Source organism: Condylura cristata, unplaced genomic scaffold (assembly GCF_000260355.1).
Source record: "Condylura cristata isolate star-nosed mole 26May11 unplaced genomic scaffold, ConCri1.0 scaffold00011, whole genome shotgun sequence".
NCBI lineage: Eukaryota > Metazoa > Chordata > Mammalia > Eulipotyphla > Talpidae > Condylura > Condylura cristata.
Window position 1 is genome coordinate 53,458,227 of NW_004567112.1, and position 24,224 is coordinate 53,482,450.

Consider the following 24,224-nt stretch of genomic DNA (forward strand, 5'->3'; position numbering starts at 1 on the left):
CCACACCCCCGTTTTTGATCCCATTCCCCACTTCACCCCTGCAAAATGTCTCGGGTATATGGTTGCTCATTATTCTTGTTATTTTCTTGCCTGGTCCATTATACTCCTGCTATGAGTGAAGCCATCTGGTATTTTTCTTTCTCTTTCTGGCTCATCTCTTTTCCAGCTCCATCCAAATTGCTGAAAAGACATGGGTATAAACATCTCTTAAGACCTTGCTTTCCACTCATCTGGATATGAATCCACAGTGGGCTTACTGGATCATAGGGCAGTTCTAATTTTAATATTTTAAAAAAATTTTTTTATTTGTGCATACAAATATGCTCTGGGGTGCAAGCCAGAAGTGGGGGGTGTAAGAGGATTCACTGGAGACAGAGTGGGGAGCAGAACAGGCAGCTCTACTGAAACACACTGCTGAGAGGAGCAGCGGGCAAGACTGGCGAGGTCTGCTGTGCCATGTGGGTCACCTCCCTGGCTGGGGATAGAACTCTTGCTGCAGTGGCTGCCAATAGCTTCATGATTTAATCCCTTGTGCTACCAGGCTCTCTAGTTTTAATTTTTAAAGAAACTCCAACTGTTTTCCAAGCAGTTCAGGCACTTTACAATGCCACCAAGAGCACAAACCCTCTATATTCTATCCCTGCCAACACTTGTTCTGTTTTTGATAGTAGCCATCCTAATTGGTGTGTGGGTTGCCTTTCTCTGAAAAATGATGATGCTGCGTATCTCTCCTATTTCTCTTGGCCATTTGTATATAATTTTTGAGAAAATGTCCACTCAAGTCTTTTGCTCTTTTTTTTTTTTTAGATTTATTTATTTATTCATACAGAACTGGGGTACAGGCCAGAAATGCGGAGGGTAAGAAGATTCACCAGAGACAGAATGGGGTACAGAACAGGCAGATCGACGAAGTACACTGCTGAGGGGAGCAGCGGGTGGGTCAGGAGAGGTCTGCCACGCCATATGGTCACCTCCAGGGCAGGCGGGAATCGAACTCATGCGGAAGTGGTTTAAGCTTCTTTGTACTGTGCTTTAACCCGCTGCGCCACCAGGGAGGGCCTTTTTGCTCATTTTTTAAAGGATTATTTAATTAAATTTTTTTTTATTGAAGCAACATTAGTGAATAGCACTGTGTATGTTGTAGGAGAGTGGGTTCACAGCTCATCAACCACGTCTTTTTTTTTTTTAAGGTTTATTTATTTATGCATACAGAACTTTGGTACAGGCCAGAGGTGCAGGGCGGTGAGAGGATTCACTAGAGACAGAGTGGGGAGCAGAGCAGGCAGATGGAGTGAAGTATACTGCTGAGGGGAAAATCCGTCAGGTCAGGAGAGGTCTGCCATGTCATGAAGGTCACCCCCCCCTGGCAGGGGATCAAACTCATGCCGCAGTGACTGTGATAGCTTCATAGTGCTGTGCTTTAACCCGCTGCGCCACTAGGGAGGGCCGTCATCAAACATATGTTATCACTGCAGCCACCACCACCAATAACCCTTCACTACAAGCCACTGGATCCTTTTCAACTTTTGCTCTCACCTCTGTTCACCTCAGTTTTGCCATCAGAATCCAAGGTTTTGTTTTGGTTTGATGTTATTTGCTCCTTTCTTTTGTTTATACCCCGTATGTGAATGAAGTAATCTGGTATTTGTCTTTCTCCATCTGACTTACTTGCTTAGCAAATAATCACCTCCAGTTTCATCCATGTTGTCACAAATGACAACAGTATGTCTTTTTATAGGTAAGTACTATTCCACTATATGCATGTATGAGTGTGTGTGTTCTAATATATGTGTAAAAAACACTAACTGAAAAAGATATCTAAACCCTATCTTCACAGCAGTACAAAAATTCTTTATTCAATCATTTGTCAATGGATTCAGGCTGTTTCCTTATCTTGAGTATTATAAATAGTATTGCAGTGACTATAAAGTTTAGATATCTTTTAAAATTAGTGTTTTATATTTCTTGAGTGGATACCTAGAAGTGGAATTGCTAGTTCAAGTCCAGCAATCCATACATCTAATTTTAACTTTTGTAAAGCCACCATACTATGGTCTACATACACTGTGCCAATTTACATTCCCACTCTTTGCTTACATATGTGTATGCTAGAACCATTTAAATGTAATTATATCTGCCAAGTCCAGGAAAAAAAGATTTATTTATCATCTGTATACATAAACAACAGTGATTATAGTTTCATCAGGGTTAGAGCAATGGTATAAGGTCTCTTACCGTTAGGGGTACCAACCATAAATTACAGGTGATTACAGTACTTTTTTTTTTAATGATTTATTTATTTATTCATATAGAACTGGGGTACAGGCCAGAGATGCAGAGGGAGAGAGGATTCATCAGAGACAGAGTGGGGAGCAGAACAGGTAGATCAACGAAGCACACTGCTAAGGGGAGCAGCGGGTGGGCAGGAGAGGTCTGCCACGCCATGTGGATCTCCTCCGGGACAGGCGGGATGGAACTCATACTGAAGTGGCTTAAGCTTCTTAGTGCTGTGCTTTAACCCGCTGCGCCACCAGGAAGGGCCCGATTACGGTACTTTTATGTCCCTTCACTCACTCTCCTTAGCCAAAAACATTTTGTTGTAAAGTCTCAGTGTAGCTTACTGCCAGCAAAAGATAATTTTTTTAGATAAATATGAAATTGCTCTGATTTGCTTATACTCTATTTAATCACAGAAGAACCGCTGCAGAGGTTGCATACAATCAGAAGAGATCACAGTTTTGAAGTCTAATATGATTAAAAACCACATATTGCCTGTTTACTCCTATGAACATTATTTTATATTAAAAATTTATTTTATTTGTTTATGCAGATAAGAACTGGGGTGAGAGGAATCATCAGAGAGAGTGGGGAGTAGAACAGACAGACCCACTGAAATACACTGCTGAGGGGAGCAGAGGGCGAGACAGGAGAGGTCTGCTGGGCCATGTGGGTCACTTCCCTGACCAGGGGTCAAACCCATGTCTCAGTGGCTAGTAATAGCTTGATAGTGCTTAGACTTCAACCCCTACACCACAGGAAGGCCTCGACCATTACTTTTTTTTTTAACTAAATTAATGTAGCTAGGACAATGAGTGGCACCGTTCACACAGCCCTGAAACAGTTTTCAGTGCCATCTACTAGTTTGTCATGAAACGTGAGTGAGCTTGAGACACTGTCTGTTGCAAGTATTGGCTAAAACATTGGAACATCTGTTTACGGCATTATATTCTTCCCTCCTTTCTCTCAAGATTTAGTTTTGTTAACTTTTTGGTGGCATTTGGTTGTATCAAATGCACTGGTGTTTTAGTTGCTCGGGTGCTTCTGGTCACTGCAAATTAAGAAAACCTTTATTCTCACAGGCATGATATGGTATCTCATTGTGGTTTTGATTTGCATTTCCCTGACAATATTGATGATTATTTTTTCAGGTGCTTGCTGTTCATCTGTCTGTCTTCCTTGGAGAAGCACCTATTTAACTCTTCTGTCCACTTTTTGATTGGATTATTTGTTTTCTTTTTGTTGTGCAGAAGCTTTTTGGTTTGATATAGTTCAATATATTTATTCTTTTTTTGTTCTCTTGCTGTTACATATATCGCTGAAGCATATGTCTGTGTAATGTTTTACCTATGCTTTCTTCTGTGTTGTATGCTTTCAGGTTTTAAATCCAAGTCTTTAAGCCATTTTGAGTTAATTATTGAGTGTGGTATGAGGTGGTTCCTGCACCTGGATTTGGGGGCAAGTCTTCAGGGCCACTTTCTCTGGCATGAAGATGTCTGAGTACCAGGTCCTAGCAAGTAGCACTTCCAACACATCCCTCTGCCCCAGGGTGAATGTCATTCTCTTCCTGGCCCATTTCATGGGGACAAGGATTGGGTAGAGGAGCTAGGGTTGAGGACAATCAGTAGGCTGCTGAGGGGTGCAGTAAGTCTGTGCCTAAAGTAATCAGACTCAGCCCATTGACTAAAGTAAAATATTATATATGTCTTTATGTTCATATGTAATAGGTTTATCATTATTAGTTTTATATTTAACAAATAGTTATTAAGAAATACCATAACTGGCCCTCCCTGGTGGCGCAGCGGGTTAAAGCACTGCACTGAGAAGCTAAAGCCACTTCCACATGAGTTCAATTCCTGCCTGCCCCGGAGGAGACCACATGGCGCGGCAGACCTCGCCTGACCCGCCCCCTGCTCCCCTCAGCAGTGTACTTTGTCGATCTGCCTGTCCTGCTCCCCACTCTGTCTCGGTGAAGCCTCTCACTGCCCCTGAGCCTCTAGCCTGTACCCCAGTTCTGTATGCACAAATAAACCTTTTAAAAAAAAAAAAAAGAAATACCATAACTTTACCGGCTTTAATTTCTAAATAAAATTTACATATATATGCGTATGTGTGTGTGTGTGTGTGTGTGTGTGTGTAAAATCATCACAAACAAAAGCTCCTTGGATATTTTCAATGACTTTTAAGTCTGTGAAGGGATTGAGAGGCCAAAGAGTTTGAGGAATACACTGCTAGAGACGCTAGAGAATTGAAAATTGTTTTTCAACAGGAACCCAAGATTAGTCCAGCGAAGAAAAAATTTTCAGATAAAATAGGAATCAATATTTTTATTAACCACTAACAACTTTATTATTGACCTTTCTAGATGGTGATGGAAAGTGGGGATTGGCTCGTTGGTGGAGACCTTCAGGTGCTAGAGAGAATAAAATGGAATGATGGATTAGACCAATACCGCCTGACACCACTGGAGCTCAAACAGAAATTTAAAGAAATGAATGCTGGTATGTAAGCTGGATATAGAGCATTTGTTAGTACTCCTTACCACCCTGTGATTAAAGGATATCAGGTATAAGCATATTTATAATTTTAAAAAGCTGGAATCATCTTCTGTTGAATGGAAGCTATTTGTAGAGTTCAGCAACATCCATATGTTGGAATATTATGCAGCAGTTAAAATACACACAGATAAAGAAAGCTAGTTAATGTGTATTTAAGCTAAAATGCAAATTGCAGAACAGTGTGTATAATTTAATTTTGGAAAAACAAATTAAAAAACCATACAGTTGACCCTCAAACTACATGTTTTTAAACAACACAGGTCCACCTACACATGAACTTTTTTCAATATATATATTGGAAAACGTGGAGATTTGAAAATAATAGTTTATTTTATCATTTACTACTTTATACACAAATCTATTATGAAAAGTTAAGAAAAATCAAAAAACACATACTTACAGACTATACATGGTACTATTTGCACTCAAGACAACTGTAAGCAATCCTTACTGCATATAACAAACTGTATTGCATACTGTGTGACTGTGATAACTTGCAGCTACCTCTTGATGCTATTTCAGTGAGCTCATGTTGCAGCACTGTGACCTTATTTATCTCCTCACCACTAATAAAAATAATACTTAGATTTCTGAGGGTGTAGACAGGAGTGGGGAGTTGAGGGACTGGGGTCTGAGATTCTACAAGTTATTTAAGAGTCAACTGTAATTGATTTTTTAAAACTTAACCAAGTTGACTAAGTAGCATAAATCAGATGAGTAAAGCAGAAGTCTCTGGAAACATGAGGGCCAAAGTGCAGATGACCATACTACAAAGTTGGACCAAGCATAGGGGAAGATTCCCCTTTTCATTTAGAGCTTGTTAGTAGTTAGCAAGTTTTCTATAATGGATTTACAGTAATCATTTCATAACTAGGGAAAAAACTTAAGGCTCTTAGAAGTCCATCACTAAGTGGAGGAGTTTTGAAAATTTGATTATAGTGAAGATGAAATGGGGTCCTCCCAGTGGCGCAGAGGGTTGAAGCACAGCACTACGAAGTTAGCCACAGCTGTTTCAACACGTGTTCAATCCCTGGCCAGGGAGGTGACAGCAGATCTTTTTTGTCTTGCCCGCTGCTCTCCTCAGCAGTGTACTTCATCAATCTGCTGTTCTACTCCCCATTCGGTCTCTGGTAAATCTTCTCACCGCCCCTGCACCTCTGTCCGGTACCCCCAGTTCTGTATGCATAAATATATAAATCTTGAAAAATCTGGTAAATCTTCTCACCGCCCCTGCACCTCTGTCCTGTACCCCCAGTTCTGTATGCATAAATATATAAATCTTAAAAAAAAGAAAGAAAGAAAGAAAGAAAGAAACGATGAAATAATTTTTACCTGTAGGTAAACTCCAAAAATCATTGCTCATCATTATTATCCACCCCACTGGGTAAGTGAGACAGGGACTAGAGTGAAAGAGGACTTACTGCCAGCTCCTGCTTGAGTCTTGGTTGGCAGGAAGGGACCAGGCAACAAACGTTTTTCATTTGTGAGTCGGCTCTGTCTTTGGAGTTACCTGCTTTTGTGTCCACCCTAATTAAGCAGTCTGGCATTGATTGGCACCATTGGATTAAATCCCTAATGACCCAGGTGAATCCTCCAGCTGGTTATCAAAAGCGAGTAAATGTATCAATAATAAGTGTTCTGAACAATAAACATAGCTGCATCTTTCCTTTTTGTTTTTTTTTTTTTTCAAGGTTTATTTATTTGTGCATACAGAACTGGGGTTCAGGCCAGAGGTGCAGGGGTGGTAAAAGGATTCACCAGAGACAGAGTGGGGAGCAGAACAGGCCAACTGATGAAGCACCTAGGAGAGCAGCAGGCTGGTCAGGAGAGGTCTGCCATGCCATGTGGGTCACCTCTGGGGGTAGGTGGGGATCGAACTCACGCTGAAGTGGTTTAGCTTCTTAGTGCAGTGCTTTAACCTGCTGCGCCAGTAGGGAGAGCCTCCTTTTTGTTTTTGTTAACAAGTGATACTGTATTTCTTTGACCATACTTTTATGCTTTCCATTCCTAGATGCAGTGTTTGCGTTCCAGTTGCGAAATCCTGTCCACAATGGCCATGCTCTGTTGATGCAGGACACCCGCCGCCGGCTCCTGGAGAGAGGCTATAAGCACCCAGTTCTCCTGCTCCACCCTCTGGGTGGCTGGACCAAGGATGATGATGTGCCCTTGGACTGGCGGATGAAGCAGCACGCAGCTGTGCTGGAGGAAGGGGTCCTGGATCCCAAGTCAACCATCGTTGCCATCTTCCCGTCTCCCATGTTATATGCTGGCCCCACAGAGGTGAGCAGGTCCCTGAATTAGGCTACCAGGCTCCGACGTGTAGACTCAAACGCTGCTTAGAAAAGCAAATAAATTTTGGGGATCCTTCTTCCTCATGAGCAGATTTTGTAATCTTCTATTCTGTCTTCTTTATCTAACTTAATTACGTTTCCATTTAGTATTTATAAAAGTGCTAGAACTGTCAAACCTCTTATAAACCCCTTTGAGAGTATGGAGGCTCACATGTGAATGAGGTCAATAATGCATCTTACCTAGTTTAGACGGTGAGTTTTATCTAGACTCATATTTAGTTCCAAAGTTCTGATTTGGAACTCTTAAGTGATTCACTTTGCCCTGTGAACTACATTAGAAGGGAAAGTTTTTCTTTAAAAGCTTAATAGCTCCCTTTCATCATAATACTGTGTGCAATGAATTGGAACAAGTTTGCAGGAGTATGATTAATTGAAAGGGTCTCAGCCCCAAGTGCCCCAAACTGAGTTTAATAAATTAGTGTTCTTTACCCAGATCAAAGTTCCAGCTCTCTAGCTCTGCTCTCTAACCCACTAGATTTCTATCTGAACGTAAAAGAAGGCAAATTCATGTGACAGTCCCAATATTATGTGGACCTCAAATCAAGGTCTGCATAGCAGGTAAAATTAACTTATTCAGAAAATAAGGGGCACTGGAGTTTGTAATTTCCTTTAAACTGTGATTTATTCTGATTAGGGAGAGACTAGAAAGTAAAATATACATAGTTCTGTGGAACAGTACGGTCACGGGCTGCTGTTCTGATAGCCTGATTGGAGAGATTAGGAAACATAACCTCAGCTGCTAAGGGTTGAATTTCCTACCCTACCCAATATAACAAAGAATGATGAAGAAAGCATGAACTCTCAGACACAACTGACTGGCTTTCCTGAAATCATGATCCATTGCCCCAATCGCTGAATTACTTCTAAAGCAGAATAAAGGCATCGCTGTAGACTGGTGAGCAGTGGTGACGAAAATGACGAGACTGTCCCCCTGTCCCCAGGTCCAGTGGCACTGCAGGTGCCGGATGGTGGCTGGGGCCAATTTCTACATTGTGGGCCGAGACCCTGCAGGAATGCCCCACCCTGAGACCAAGAAGGACTTGTACGAACCCACTCATGGGGGCAAGGTCTTGAGCATGGCCCCTGGCCTCACCTCTGTGGAAATCATCCCATTCCGAGTGGCTGCCTACAACAAAACCAAAAAAGCCATGGACTTCTATGATCCAGCAAGGTGTGTTCTCAGGGGGAGATTCTTTCATCAGTATCTGTACAACTGCAATGGTGACGCAGGTTCTGTATCTTTGCAAAACTCTTATATGCATGAACGCATGATTGCCATTCTAACCATTTTTAAGTGCGCCATTCAGCAGCATTGAGTATATTCCCACTGGGGTGACATGGCTCTCCAGAACTTTTTCATCTTGCACATCTGACACTCAATGCTCATTAAACAACTCCCCACCCCCCTCCCCAGCCCTTGGTAACAGCCGTTCTGTGTTTTATCTCTACAGTTTAAACTGTTTAGCTACCTCTTGTTAGTGGAAATAATATTTATTTTTTTGTGAATGATTTATGTCACTTAGCACTTGAATTGGAATGAGAGCCCCTTGAAGGCCTTTCATGTTCCCTCCAGTTGTAGCACAGCCTCTAGCACAGTAGATGGCCCAGAGAGCTCTTTTCCACATACATTTTTTGATCAGGCACTGTTTGCTTTACACTTAGTAAAGGAAGTCAACGTAAAAAGAGATTTCAGTGAGTATTTATATTGTGCAAAGTTCACAAAAGTAGGCCAAATGAGGGCCCTCCGTGGTGGCGCACCTGGTTGAAGGATAGAATTATGAGCCATTCACAGCCACTGCAGCACGAGTTCGATCCCCAGTCAGCGAGGTGATCCATATGGCACAGTAGACCACTCCTGACCCAACTGCTGTTCCCCTCAGCAGTGTATTATAGTACATCTGCCTGTTCTGTTCCCACTCTGTATTTGGTGAATCTTCTCACCGCCCCCCAACCCCAGAACCTCTGGCCTGTACCCCAGTTCTGTATGTATAAATAAATAAATTTTTTTAAAGATTTATTTATTTATTCATACAGAACTGGGGTACAGGCCAGAGATGCAGAGGGTGAGAGGATTCACCAGGCACAGAGCGGGGAGCAGAACAGGCAGATCGACGAAGTACACTGCTGAGGGGAGCAGTGAGTGGGCCAGGAGAGGTCTGCCACGCCATGTGGTCACCTCCGGGGCAGGCGGGGATCGAACTCACGCGGAAGTGTCTTAAGCTTCTTAGTGCTATGCTTTAATCCGCTGCACCACCAGGGAGGGCTTAAATAAATAAATCTTTAAAAAAACATATTAAATTAAAAAAAAGTAGGCCCAATGAAAGAAGGTACTTTCCATGAACAGAGCAGGTAAAATATTGAAATGGGTTGTTGCCATTGTTTCTTTTTGACTGAGCTGAAGAGCTAGTGAACCATCCACTTTATCAATGTAGCATTCTACAGAAAGAAAATAATGTGGTCTAAGATTTCATACTCTACTCCTGGAATCTTCGAGATAAAAGTCACTTACCTCCATTGCCTTTTCTGTTGCTATCCTGTGACAGGCACAACCAGTTTGACTTCATCTCAGGAACTCGGATGAGGAAGCTGGCCCGGGAAGGAGAAAATCCCCCTGATGGCTTCATGGCTCCTAAAGCGTGGAAAGTGCTGACAGATTATTACAGGTCCCTAGAGAAGAACAATTAACTACCCTTCAGCCCCAGACTTTCTTACTGAAGTGCTCTTTGAATCCCTTTTCTATTTTTGTGATTAGATGCTTTATATGCAATTGCTTCTCAATGACTGATTTTAAAGTTAGGATTTTATAAAATTGTGTCTGTAATTTAAAGTCAACTTCAGTATATGTTTTTTAAAAAGGTCACACTGAACATACTGAAGACCAAATCTTGTCAGGTGTAAGCAATGGTGTTTCAGAATAAAATCATGCATCTGAGCAGGTAGGTCCTAGATTTCCTAAAACTTGTGTCTTAGGTCTAGTTTACAGGCCAAAACACAAGGCCTATTTTCCAGGTTAAGTCTTGACAACCACACTCTCCCCACATCATACCAGTAGTAAATAAGTAAATGAGATGAACAGCCTTTTCTATACAATTGGCTGAGACTTGCCCTAAACAAGGTGTGGTTCATGTCAAGATTCTTACTAATACTTTGTTCCAAATCTGTATACAGCTTGACAGCCCAATATCTTGTGTGCTGAACAATGAACTGACTGGAGAAAACGAATGTGTGAAATGTGAATGTAATCTCAGAGACCAATGCAACCTACTTCTACCACAAAAGTTGTTTTAATGCCCTTCCATGAATAATGTAACTCCAGTTAGGCGCCTCCCTGTTGGTGCAAGGTGTTAAGCACAGCACTATGAAGCTCTCCACAGCCACTGCAGCATGTGTTCATTCCCTGGTCAGTGAGCTGACCCACTTGGTGCAGCAGACCTCTTCTTTCTCACCCACTGCTCCCCGCTCTGTCTCTGATATAACTCCCAGTTAACAGTGACTTTAATTAAATGGCAGAGTGCTCTGAGAAGTTACATGCCCAGGTTCAATCTGTCCATATTATGGAAAGTTCCCTTTCTCCTCTTTGCTCTGACCACTGGACTTCTAGAGTGAGACTATGCCCACTGATAGCAATTACATCTGCAGCTGAGAATAATTTACAGTATCAGACTGAAGCACTGAGGACACATTGAATCCAGCCATTGAAATACTCAAGTACATGTTCAGTGAGCCGCTGGGTACTGTAACAGAAACACGTTACAGGAAGTAACGGTGGCATGAACAAAGTCCAGCCACCTGGGTCATCTATCCTCACAACACAGGAGGGAGTCAGCCTCCGCAGATGCTTAACAAAGCTTCTTGAACGTCAGGCCCCTACAAAGCAGTCTTCTTACAAACTGGAAGGTCCAGAGTTTTCTAAACCCAACTGATCTGTTGCCGTTGAAAACAATACATTCCCCAAGACTTACGCTGTTGAAACATCCAGCCTCTGAATTCTTTACCTCCTGGGTGGCTTTTATACTTTCTGCATAATTCCTTGTCCTGAGAAAAATATGAAGAAACTAGTACCTTTTGTACGTAGGTCTCTCTGGAAGAGGCTTAAACTGGAAAGAGAAAAACTGTGATTTTTTTTTCATATTCTCAGATTTAAAAGAAACGTTCTTAGCTAATGAAAGTTCCTTTGAGAATGAATTGCACACAAGGGTTACAGCAAAGTTTAACTGTCTTTAAATAGCATAGTGCCTAAGCCAGTTTAATCAGAGGTACTCACTACTGCTCTTTAACAAAGAACATATTTATTGAAAACATGAGACAGGATGTAGTGCCTTAACCGATATATTTTGTGATTTTTTAATATATTTAAAACTGCTCTGCTGCTCTATTTGTTTAGTGCAAATGACTTTCTGTGTACAACTGATGCTTATTCTTATTTTAATAAATTTCTCAAAACAAAGGCTGAGTTTTTTTTTTTCTTAGCCTGTCAGAGTGCATTGATCAGACTATTGATGGCTTTGTGACCTTTTATAATTGTAGAAAAACAACAGCAGCAACTCTTCCTTCTGATCATCATTAAAGAGTGTGCTTCCTTCCTTCTTGTCATTTTTAAAACCATGCTCCCAGGGCCTCCTTTTTCAAAGTCTCAGTGCTATCAAGCTATCGCCAGCCACTGCAACATGAGTTCAATCCCTGGCCAGAGAGCTTATCCACATGGCACAGCAGACTTCTCCTGTGGCACAGTGGACCTATCCTGTCTCACTGCAGCTCCCTCAGCAGTGAATTTCAGTAGATCCACTTGTTCTGCTCCCCACTGTGTCTCTGGTGAATCCTCTCTTCCCTCCCCCCCCATCCACCCCTCATTTCCACACCTCTGGCCTACACCCCAGTTATGTATGCATAAATAAATAAAAATAAACAAACCATGCTATCCATGTCAAGGACACGTGGGCTCAGTCAGGCACTGCAATGATGCTTTTGGAGTTGACAGGGTGACTCAGGAGCCTCACCCTACAATGTCATTGAACAAGAATCTGACCTTTTTCTCTTTATTTCCAACGGTCCCAGGTGTTTCCCCAGCAAAACTGGAAGTTGTTGTGTTTTATCCACAGCAGTTCCCACACTTCAGGAACTACCTCTTCTACCCAGATGTTCAGTGGCCTTCAGACAGCCCTGCCCTTCAGAGTTTTTCCTCGGCCCCTAGAATCTCTGCTCCCTTCTGCCCTGAAGGCATCATGCAAATTCTTGCTTCTGGTCCTCACACTTAATAAAACTGGTGCAATAACCTATTCAAAGTTGCTGTTTGTTGCTCCCCACCTTCCTCTCAGAGCCTTACTTCTTAGTGATAGTAAGAAACAGCCCTCCCTGAGAGGGCTGCAGGGGTTAAAGTGCAGCTCTATGAAGTTACCCCCAGCCACTTCAGCCCAATCCCCAGCCAGGGAAGTGGCGCAGCAGGCCTCTCCTGTCTTGCCCACTGCTCCCCTCAAAAGTGTACTTCAATACATTTGCCTGTTCTGCTCCCTACTCTTGTCTCAGGTGAATCCTCTCATCCCTGCATCTCTGGCCTGTACCCCAGTTCTTTATGCATAAATAAATCTTTATAAATAAATACATGAAGGTATAAGTAGTGCTGAAGGAGTATACAGGACAGTGAGAAAAAATTCTGGAAACAAGCATATCATTTGGTCAGATATTGGTGGACCTCATAAACATAGCAACATAAGCTTTCTTTCCAGCTCTTCCCTACAAGGAGAAACTTGTCTTGGTTACTTCAGAACCGTGCATTCTTTGTTTTCCTCCTCATCTTCTTCCTTTCTACTTCCTGATTTTCAGGCTTAGCACCAATCTTCAACATTCTTTCCTTCTAAGTAGGGAATTAGGAAATCAGATGGTGCCAAATTGGTCAACTATGCTTACGTGTAAAGGTTTGATGAACTAGGAAATGTTGTTTATGAGAATCTGAATGACGCAGGCTTAAGCATATTTAAGCATCCCCAACACTAACATGCATAAATTATCAAGAATCAACTATAAACAGATAACAAAGCATAGCAACTTATTTATCTCCCCCCAGCATGGATTTAATTCTATGGCGAATATTCATTATTATTGGGTCACTGATCATATGTATTCACCAAATAATGAAAATGATATATAAGCACTTCTTAATATATACTTCAGATAATTGTTTGATTTTTTTTGTTTTATTAAAATTATAATTATTTCTAAAAATTAAAAATATGTATTTTTTAAAAAACTGGTCATTATTTCTAAAAATAACTGGTCATTTTGCTTTATTGAATTTCTAAAAATAATTGGCCATCTGGACATTCTAGTTTGACATGAGAAAAACCTAGACAAAATAAAAATGCTTTTCTAGGGCCAGCAACGAATGGTGGATGCAAGGGAGTCTTAATGACTAAAAGACAAGCCTTTCATATCATTTTTCAGTGGCTTATCCTTTGTCACAAGCTACTCTTCCTTACCCCTCCCCCAACCATTAAATGTCATTTTTACAGACCTTTCCATTTGCATTAATTGGAGGGAAGGCCAGTCTTCATTGTGAAGAATCTATATTATAGAATGTTTTTAAAAGTAATGCAATCTTACTACCTTAAATGCATAAGCAAACATCTCCACTAATGTCTTAGCACATTTGCGATTGCTGCCACTAGTAAAATACACTTTTGTAAAGTTGTTTAATATAGTTGGCTTGTTTCAGAAGCTTAAATCTGCTCTGTCCCTATTTCACTAATATGACATGCAGAAAATAATGTATCATACAATTGTGTGGCAATGAAAAATCTTGACTTGTGTTTACTGTATAAGCCTGTTTTCCACAAATATTTCAAAAATAAAGTTCCACTAAGAGGTTAAAAAATTGTATTACTTTCATGAAAATGACTCCAATAGGTCTGGTATTAGAAGCTAGGTAGAAAATTGGACTGAGTATATTTGTTATCAGGCAGGGAGGAGAGGCGTCCTGGGGCCCTCAAACTCACCCATTCTAAGTGAGTTCTGACATCCACCACATAAAGACAAAATCACTCTAGTGCTCAAGACTTTCAATGGAAAATGATTTTAATACAATGGGAAAGAAACACTAGTACAGTTAATGTGCCAGTGAGAAAAGAGAATGTGGCTTCAACAGCAAGCACCCAAAGTTGCCCATCCCCTGTGGACAAATGCGTAACCAAACAAGGTTGGCCCAAAGGAGGGCAGCTGAGGCCTGAAAGCTTGCCATGAGCCTCTCTCAGGCACCAGTTGGTGGGGACCTATAAAAAAGGGACAGATGGCCCTCCCTGGTGGCACAGCGGGTTAAAGCACAGTACTGGCAAGCTAAGGCCACTTTCGCATGAGTTCGATTCCTGCCTGCCCCGGAGGTGACCACATGGCGTGGCAGACCTCTCCTGACCCGCCCGCTGCTCCCCTTAGCAGTGTACTTCACCGATCTGCCTATTCTGCTCCCCACCCTGTCTCTGGTGAAGCATCTCACTGCCCCTGAGCCTCTGGCCTGTACCCCAGTTCTGTATGCACAAAAATAAATAAATCTTAAAAAAAAAAAAAGGGACAGAAAGACCAGGTAAGTCTGGAAGGAAAAGAGAAAAATCAAAATTAAGATGAAGGTGATCCTCCACAGGTCTCTCACCCCAGGTCTGTTTCAAGAGTCTCCTGCGTCCCAAGTCCCTGATACTAGACCAGGGCAAAGAAGCAAGAATAGTTTCCTCTTCACGTCTCTCTTCTCAAGGAATCTCCTCCAGACTTCTTTCTCCAACTCTCTTCACTTTTCTGCCTTCTTTCTTCAGTCCTTTTCTAGCTTCACCTCCCTGCTCAGCTCTACCCTTCCTTGGGTAGGGCAGGGGACCTGGAACCTCTCCCTTTTTATGGATATCACACCATTACATATTTACCAAATATTCTGCACATTTATGGAAGAAATTAATCCATCAACCACTAAAGAGGTAGTATGATCTAGCCTAACCTCAAATTTTTCTTTTTAAGATTTGTTTATTTTTATGCAATATGCATACAAGAAATGAGGGTTAGAGTATAGCACTGTGAAAGCTATTTGCAACCACTGCAGCACAAGTTCAATCCCCAGGCAGGGAGGTGACCCACATGGCACAGCAGACGTCTGGCTCACCCTCTGCTCCCCTTAACAGTGTATTTCAGTCTATCTGCCTGTTCTACTACTTCTCTGTCTCTGGTGAATACTCTTCACACCTCTGCATCTCTAACCTATACACCAGTTCTTATATGCATAAATAAATCTTTAAAACAAATAAAGTTTACATTTCCAACAGATCCAAAAAAACACGATTAATCCACAGAAAACACTAAGTACAATCAAGTGTCTTCTACTTGTCTACCTGATGACATGTTTCAGTTTGTGCCTATTAAATGCATTGACTAGTAGCTAAGAAAGCTACCCCATGTAGAAGCCCTGGTGAGTGGTAGTGTTGCTGAGAACCCTGTCATGGCCAAGATGGTAGTTGCTGCCAGTGTGGTGTTAGTGAAAACTGATGGGAATCTAAAGCACATGTATTTTAGCATTTCTGTTATTGTACAAGTTAGGAAACAGCAGCCAAGAAATGTTAAATGAGGACATCACCTAATCATACTCAAGTTTCAAAGCATTTCATATAGTCTGAAAGCAATCCCAGATAAAGTACAAATTAGGATTCCTCTTACAGACAAGGGAACAAATGCCCACAAAGTAAAGGATTTTTCCCAAGGCTACCTTGCCCTGTTAAAATTTGACATTGTAAAAGTTCCACAGCTGGGACTGAAACCTATGAAGTTGAGAGTGAACTTTACATGACTTACAATAAATTCCTGCATAATGTCTTCTACTAGACTATGGAAGGATGTAAGACTTTTACTACCCATTAAGAAGAAAAATCCAGACAAAATAAAAATATTTTTCTATGAGGCTAGCAAATGACAGTACATGCAAGGAATTCTTTATAAACTGATTTTCAAAGAGAAATAAACTCTCAGAGGTGAGCAGAGCCTTGGTACTTTTTTACCCTGGGAGCAGACTCCGGGGCCTGGATGTACACGTGGAAGAACAGCACTGCCATACATAGATGGAGTCAGATACTAGCGATTGAAATCGGGAAACATCACCTTCAAAAACAAAACTTCAGGCTACACAATCCGCATTCCTAGGATTTTGTAGAAAAAGGCAGAGGCTGAATCTTGTATGTTCTCATGGTGACTGGATGCCAGAACCATGTCACAACTGAACAAAGGGAGAGAACCATCAACATCTCAACTTGCAGCCCTCCCCAGCTCAAATACTGTCTGCTAACATTGAAAGCTTGCTGCACAGAAGGGGAGGGGTTGGGTCAACAGTCTCAGGAAAGCAGTGGGTTACCTCTCAGCACTATGAAGCTGTAGCCACTGCAGCATGCTTGATGCCCCTCCAGGGAGCTGACCCTCATGGTGAAGCAGATAACTCGTCTCAATCACTACTCCCCTCAGCAGTGCATTTCAGAGATCCACCTATTCTGCTTCCTATTCTATCCCTGGTGAATCCTCTCACCAGCCCCCACCCTACTCCCTGCACCTCTGACGACACCCCAGTTCTTTGTATGAATAAACAAATCTAAAAAACCCCCAAAACTTGAACTCCCTGGCCAAAAAATATAAAACCAGTCCCTGGGGTCTTTAAATCTAACATAACAAATTATGTTAGAAAGTGATAACCTGATTGAACAAGCTTGGTAGTACTCCATCAGCCCAAGTGTGGATCAGACCAAGCAGTTCCTGAAGGTTGTACTGTGACTGTCGCACGCTCCAGGACACCCAATTAAGTACCTTCATTTAGCGCCCACCTATGATCATTTGCTGTTTTGTTTTTCCACCCACTTCCCACTTTCCTATTTTGATCAAATGTTGCTCTCCTTCTCTATTAAACTTGTCAGGTTAGTAAATCCAGAAACTTGTTCTTAAACCACTTAAGCCAAGCATTCTGGAGGGTCATTTGCTTAGAGTCACAGAGGACTGCAAGGGGTGATTTTTAAACTGGTTTACACCTTCACCTTCAGAATTTTGAGTCTTGAAGGAGGCAATTTAAAGACAGTTGGAAAGACAATCCAGTTACTATATAAAAGTAACATTTATTCCTTTACTTCCCCCTTGACCTCATGATCTTTCAATCAATTCTTAATGCTTAGATCAGTTAAGAGTTGGTTACTTGCAATAAAACCCTAACTGGTCCTCTTATGGTATGGCTATGGCCTATTGACAAAACTTGTCTCCCTCAGACAAAGGAATTTGCTTTACTGGGTGATATATAACCACCCCTATTTGAGTATCTTGTTTCTCACCACCAAAGCACCCATAGTTCCATAGTCCATTGTGCTTTATCCCTGGAGTTTTCCCAGTCCTTTCTTGTAAACCTCCTTCTATGATCAGTTTTCAATTATTGGTTTTATACTTTGTACTTTACTAGGTTTCCCTATATTCCACACATAAGTGCCACTTTCTCCTTCTGGCCTTTCACTTGTCACAATCCTTTCCACTTCCATCAAGTTGCCACAAATAGCATGAGTTTAACTTTTTTGATTGCTAAGTAGTATTTTACCATGTATGTAGGTGTGTATGTATACACAAATCTTGGTGCACTCATAGGTTTCTGGGTATTCAGATTGTTTCTGTATCTTTGCTACTGTTATTTACCTCTGGTTTTAAAATGAAGATGTTACAAGTCACAAATCTGTTTTTGTAATGCATTCCATGATGGCAGTAATATTCACTAGACCTGTATTTCAAAGCATGAAAGATTCAAACTATAAGTGTCTTATTTATAACTATAAATATTAAACAATCATAAAAGTATTCTCCTAGTTCAGTGCTTCAGTAATGAGACCAACATGCACTGTTAGTACTAACTATATAAAATTTACACCAGTGTTACTGAGGATTTTTTTTCACACTGTGGTTTTTGTTTGTTCTCATTTGCATCTGGCATTTGTGCATTAACATCTCCTTACAATTTCATAAAGGGGCCAACTTAGATTTTTCCTATAAAGTTTTAACTTTTGAAGCAATAAAGGGACTGTCTTTAATAATTAAATCTACAAATTGAATAATGAGTCCTCTTTAAAAATTTCTATCAATTCTAAATTGTGTAATTCTTAAGGCTTTAAAAGTTTTGTTCATGCAGAATCATATTCTAAGTCAATATTCTAGTCAATATTCTGACCATAAGAGAAGCTAAAATGAATTTGAAAACACCCAACTTCTCTTTATCCAGAAGAAAGTTGTAACCTTTGTCCACACCACAATTCCAGTAAAAAGAAATTCCCATTAAGAGATACTGTCATTTTTATATTAACACACTGAAGGCTTGACGCATCAATAGAGATCAAACTTACACGTTATAGCTACTAGGTGAAGTTACATGACTATGGTCCGTAAGATTATTCTAATCATTCCAATCCAGCTCTAAAAACACAGTGAATTTTGAGCTCTTCTGCAAGGGGGAGGGAGGGGAGGAGTAGGGAGCGAGTTGGGAGAATAACACAGAAATATAGAGATACTGGATTGATTCAAATGAGCTACTAAACTCTTACTTAAAAAGGCTTGAGAATAACTTGAGACACAAGACTTAACAGGAATCTTTGAACAATGAGAACTTAGATTCACACCACACAAGTGAAGGATTATTTCAATCCTTAGGGTGCAGGTCTAGAAATTATGGAAATGGATTAAGCATGGAAAATGCTCAAAAACTGAGCACAGTCAACAGGTATACATCGCTCAGTTACTTTAAATCCTCAAAATGCTGAGATGAATCATGGTTGCTGGGATTAGTGTATTTCTCTAACATCACTTGATAACAAATAATAAATGATAAACTTAATTACTATTACATATTCTTAAATTAAAAGAAGATAAAAGACATGAGGGAGACAGCACCCCTTACTTTCAACCAACCAATTCAGTAAGACTAAAATGAAATCACACAGCAAGACAAAAACAGTGTAAGGGCAAGTTTGATAAACGTGGGAGAAAAAACCCTACAACACCCAGAAATTTTTATGTAACCCAAAGAATCAGGAATAGAGAAAAATCAATAAAGAGGGACCCTCTTTATTACACATTTATAAAATAATAGCATAATAGTTATTAAAAATGGAGATGAAATTTTTATTTTTGGTATTCTTTGCTTTGCATTCAAGATCAATCATTTTCACAATTGTTCAAAACTTGCTTTTTTTTGTTAACTAAGTGTTCTCCGGCAACCTCTACACCACCTGCCAGTCAACACAATTGAAAGGAAAATATAACCAGTATTTCAGTGCGTGATATATTATCAAAGAAATCAATCAAATGACTCATGAAGAGGTTGAGTTTTCAAAGTATACAAAAAAACCACGACCACGAAACATAATCTTTCTGATGACTCCGATGGCACCTCAGTATCGCAGTGTGTCATGTTCCTCATGCTGGGTATTTAAGTGCTTGTAAGAAAATTCTGGTTAGTGAAATTTTGGACAAAACAAAAAAAAAAAAAAAAAACTTACATAGTGCACATAGAATCAAATGACTACAGACAGGAATTTTGGTGTGTATCATCTGTACTAACCGGGGTACAATTTGTAATATGCTTTTAAAAAAAGGCTTAAAAATTAAAGTTACAAAATGAGTATTCTTAGAACACAGAGTAAAAGCCACTTATTTTAAACTAACATTTCATGTCTGATGATCACATTACACTTGTTCTTAACTAAAGAACACATAACTTTGAAATAACATTACAAAACAATGATTACGGCAGAACTATGTTACAGTAACTGAAGAAAGGAAAATCACATGTCATGTGTACTGAATGGCACTGGGTTTTTTCAAAAAACTCTCATTTTTGTGAGAGGCTTTCAATCCACTTCACAACAGCAACTATATAAAATGTCTCTATGTTACTCTTTTGAAAGATAACATCAGTGTTGATCTCACAACTACCTCAAGAACCAGTCACTGCTGACAACTGAACAAGTGGCTGTTTCACTATCCTGATCACCACAATAACTGAGCCGCATCTAAGTATTCAGTATTCAACTATTTAACTGCAGAGATGCTCAACTTAAAAAAAAAAAAAAAAGCTGAAACAAATGATAATTGGAAATCACTGAATCACTGCACCTTTTACCTTTTAGACACAACCTCAAATTTTAACTTTAGCTATACCAACTATTTGGTACTTTTGATTCAGTAGTTAGGATAAAAAAAAGTTTCTGTATTCAAACGTATCTACAGAATGTCAATATAAAATGTGTGAATATATACACTTAACACACACACACAGAGCTAGAAACCAGCACTTAGCCACACCCCATTTCTCACTAATGACTCCATGAATCACTTATTACTTTTAAGACCAGCTTAGACGCTATAAGGTTGCAACATATGGCTAAAGAGGTCAAACACAAGTACCCACACTCAGGCTGGATTAAATTGTTCCTCCTCATGATTTCTGACAAGTAGTAACAGCTTACATAACAACTCTATCTCAATAACTTAGAATTCAGAGTATAAAACCAGTGTGATAAACATGTAACTCCCTCACTGTTAAAGAACACTCCTCCATTCTTTTCCACTACTGATGAATGGGTACATCAAACTAGGTCACATTGAACTGTACAAATGATCTTTACTCTTAATCTAAACAAACATGTGTTAAAACATTCTGAAATGCTGCATCCTTTGATTTCTTCATCTTTTCAATCGCCCGGTGCAGGTCCTGTTGTTGCACAGGCCGAATTTCATCTTCATCACGGCTGAAATGCAAACAAAAGCACCAAATATTGAAATAACTTTAGAATAAACATGGACTATAAACATTTCAGTTATGGTAACTAAAATATTTCACTTTAAGAATGTAAGTACAGAACATCGCACTGTATAAATAGACATTATAGAAATGTGTGTTAGTGCATCTAAATGGCTATAAGATGCCCATAAAGAAATCAAAAGTTTATCACCATGAAAACTAGATTTAAAAACTAGCATTCATGTATGTATATGTTCACCTTTTGATGAAATAAAAAGTAAAATTCCTTTACTATTGGGAGTCTCTCTGGTGGCATAATCACTAAGTCTCAGGGCTATCACCTTGAGAGCCGTCTTGCCTGCTGCTCCCCTCAGCAATGTATTTCAATAGATCCCACTATTATTCAGCTCCCAACTTTGTCTCTAGTGAATGCTCCCCACTGCCCCCCACACCTCTGGCCTACACCCCAATTCTTCTAAGCAAAAATGAATAAAAATTTTAAAATAATTCCTATTAATATATATAAAATCCTCATAATTTCATACACACACACACAAATATAAATAATCCTCATCATTTCAGTGATCGAGAAACAAAATCCTGTTTATAAGGTCATGACAACCCAAAGGTTATATGTCAGATTACTCATACTGAAATTATAATAAAATATTTAGTATTTTCAGGGGCCTGAAAAGATCAGAAAAACTAGGCTCTCATTATTAACACAAATTACTTAAGCAACATTTATTCATAGAATTTTCATCGCCTCAATCTTCTATGTAAGTAAAAAACCTTGGGAAGACAGATTTTTGGCTACAGACATCAAAAATATTACCATTTTTTCCCCCACCATGTTAGCTGTCAACAGATAAATTAAGTGATCCCACAATGGGACTAAAAGTAACACAAAAAATAGGTCCAGAAACTAGGTGCATACACAGCTACTGGTTAATAATATTGCTTTCAGGCAAACCTTTTTAAACCAAAAGAAACTTTTTGGTGAAACCTGCTGTGACAATGCTCTGGATACTTAAGACACATGAACGCCACAGGGTCACTTGGAATGAAAGCCTCGTAGGCCAAGGAAGGAGACTGAGAAACAAAGGGGCAAGCACTAGAAAGCTCATTCATCACAACCCTCCAAAATACAATGCTTCACAAAGAATCAAGGAACTCTTGGTTAGAGGGTTAGAAATGCAGTGTTACTCCGGTTCAGGGTAAGTGGTCTTCTGAGGAACATGGCACATCGGCATTGAATTTCTTCTATTCACTAGTATCTTTATTGAAATAGGTTTATCCAGTAAAGAAGGGCAAACCTAATTTTATGACTACATTCTTTAAACCCAACTTGTGGTTTTCAAGGGAAAGTCAAATTTTATTTCTTCCTCTTTATTCCAGATCTTGCCCATGATACCCTTTCACCCCATGTTCAGTTCTCCCAAAAAAAAGAAAAGGCAATAAAGTTGGGAGTACCATTAATTCCAATTTACCTTACATTACCTAAGCAGACTTGTTATTATAAATTGAAAGAAATGAAACTCAAATAAAAGCTCTAGAATATCTTGATAAAGACATCAACTAGGAATACACATACCTTTCTTCGGATGCAGAATTAACATATTCCCTAACACAGAGGAGGGCAGCATCCCGACACATCTCTTTCAGGTCACTTCCTGAAAACCCATCGGTTTCCTGGGCAACTTCCAGCAGATCCACATGCCTATCCACCTTAAACAGATATAAAACATGCTTAAAAAACAAATATATACTACAAAGGATTTATCTAGACATGTCTTAGAATTAAGTTATATTGGAACAGCATGGGAGAATTACTTAAAAGAATTTTCAGTTTCTAAAGGATTTTTAACCAAAAAAGTTTAAAATTTGACATGTGGTTCTCCCTGGTGGTGCAGGGGGTTAAGTCTCGATGCTATCAAGCTATCGCCAGCCACTATGGCTTCCCAGCCAGGGAGCTGACCCACATGGCGCAGAAGACATCTCTTGTCTCACTGCTGCGCCCCTAAAACAGTGTATTTCATTCAATCTACCTGTTCTGCTCCCCGCTCTATATCTGATGAATCCTCTTACTCCCCACACCTCTGGCCTGGACCCCAGTTCTGTATGCATAAATAATAAATAAATCTTTTAAAAAAAAAGTAGGCTATCTTTTAGTCAATTACAATATATCATTTTTCTGAAACAATTTTTTTGACATTAGCATCACATTTAATAGAGTAGGGAAAATTTCCTACTTACATTTTCATTTTTCAAAATGAGTTTCAGGATTGCTTCTCTTTGTTTTAGTGCCTAAAACCAGGAAAACTGCCAGTTAGTATTAAAAAAAAAAAAAGGATTAACTAGTTTTCTTAATATTTAAACTGATAATACATATAGGAAATGACAGAATTTTGATAAAGTCATGGAAACTAGGTGGCTAATACAAGATACAAATTCTAGACAAATAATTTACAGTTGTTGTCCTATTAAATTGTATACATATATGTATTTTCTACTCTGAATATTCTGTGCCTAAAACACAGTGTCTGGGAATAACATACCTTAAATATTTTTTGAGTTAATAAATAAACACCTATGGCTAACATGCCTTTCCTTTATAGCTTTGCAGTCTTTTTTTCCTTTCTAGGAAACTTCTGCTAACTCATAGGCATTCACTTTTTGCCATTAATTAGAAGAGATGGCAGTGATTCCTTTCAGTTGCTCCAGTATAACATTGTACTCCCATGTTCACTAGTTTATATTAGTAAATTTTTAATTAGTATTCATATTCTATTAGTTATATGCTTTCTCTGCAGTGACCCTCATATTATAATAACAAAGAGAAGCTTTTACAGAATATCTTACACATACAATAAGTATAAATACATCTTAAAATTATTATAGCAGCACTCATCCCTATTTCCACAACCACTAAAATAAACTGAGCTGGTTATGAGTATACAATCAAATGATCTCAAAAACCAAATCAAACTCTGTTGTTTCTACAACTCAAGAGCATTAAGTATCAATATTAATTTGATATTTGTTTAAAAAATATAACGTACGAATTTTTAATCACAAATATTGACATCATACTCATGCAATAAATAAAAGTAAAACAGTGCAGGCCCTCCCTGGTGGCGCAGCGGGTTAAAGCACAACACTGAGAATCTAAAGCCGCTTCCGCATGAGTTCCATTCCCGCCTGCCCCGGAGGAGATCCACATGGCGAGGCAGACCTCTCCTGACCCGCCCGCTGCTCCCCTCAGCAATG

The 24,224-nt window shown here is 39.7% G+C and overlaps 2 protein-coding genes across 3 annotated transcripts in view; one reads left to right on the plus strand and one right to left on the minus strand.

Moving 5' to 3' along the window:
- The window catches only part of PAPSS2 (3'-phosphoadenosine 5'-phosphosulfate synthase 2), a 76,577-nt gene extending 66,001 nt beyond the window's left edge, over positions 1-10,576 (plus strand). For both annotated transcript variants that reach the window (XM_012723943.1, XM_004680893.2), the window contains 4 exons: positions 4,643-4,778; positions 6,847-7,115; positions 8,128-8,357; positions 9,730-10,576. In XM_012723943.1, the coding sequence (XP_012579397.1) occupies positions 4,643-4,778; positions 6,847-7,115; positions 8,128-8,357; positions 9,730-9,871 (777 nt within the window). In that variant the 3' untranslated portion in view covers positions 9,872-10,576. The remainder of the gene's footprint in view (positions 1-4,642; positions 4,779-6,846; positions 7,116-8,127; positions 8,358-9,729) is intronic.
- An 8,526-nt stretch (positions 10,577-19,102) lies between these two features.
- The window catches only part of ATAD1 (ATPase family, AAA domain containing 1), a 33,044-nt gene continuing 27,922 nt past the window's right edge, over positions 19,103-24,224 (minus strand). Inside the window, exons 8-10 of the mRNA XM_004680894.2 lie at positions 23,211-23,261; positions 22,549-22,682; positions 19,103-20,961 (exon numbers count right to left, since the gene is read on the minus strand). Coding sequence (XP_004680951.1) covers positions 20,841-20,961; positions 22,549-22,682; positions 23,211-23,261 — 306 coding nt within the window. The 3' untranslated portion in view covers positions 19,103-20,840. The remainder of the gene's footprint in view (positions 20,962-22,548; positions 22,683-23,210; positions 23,262-24,224) is intronic.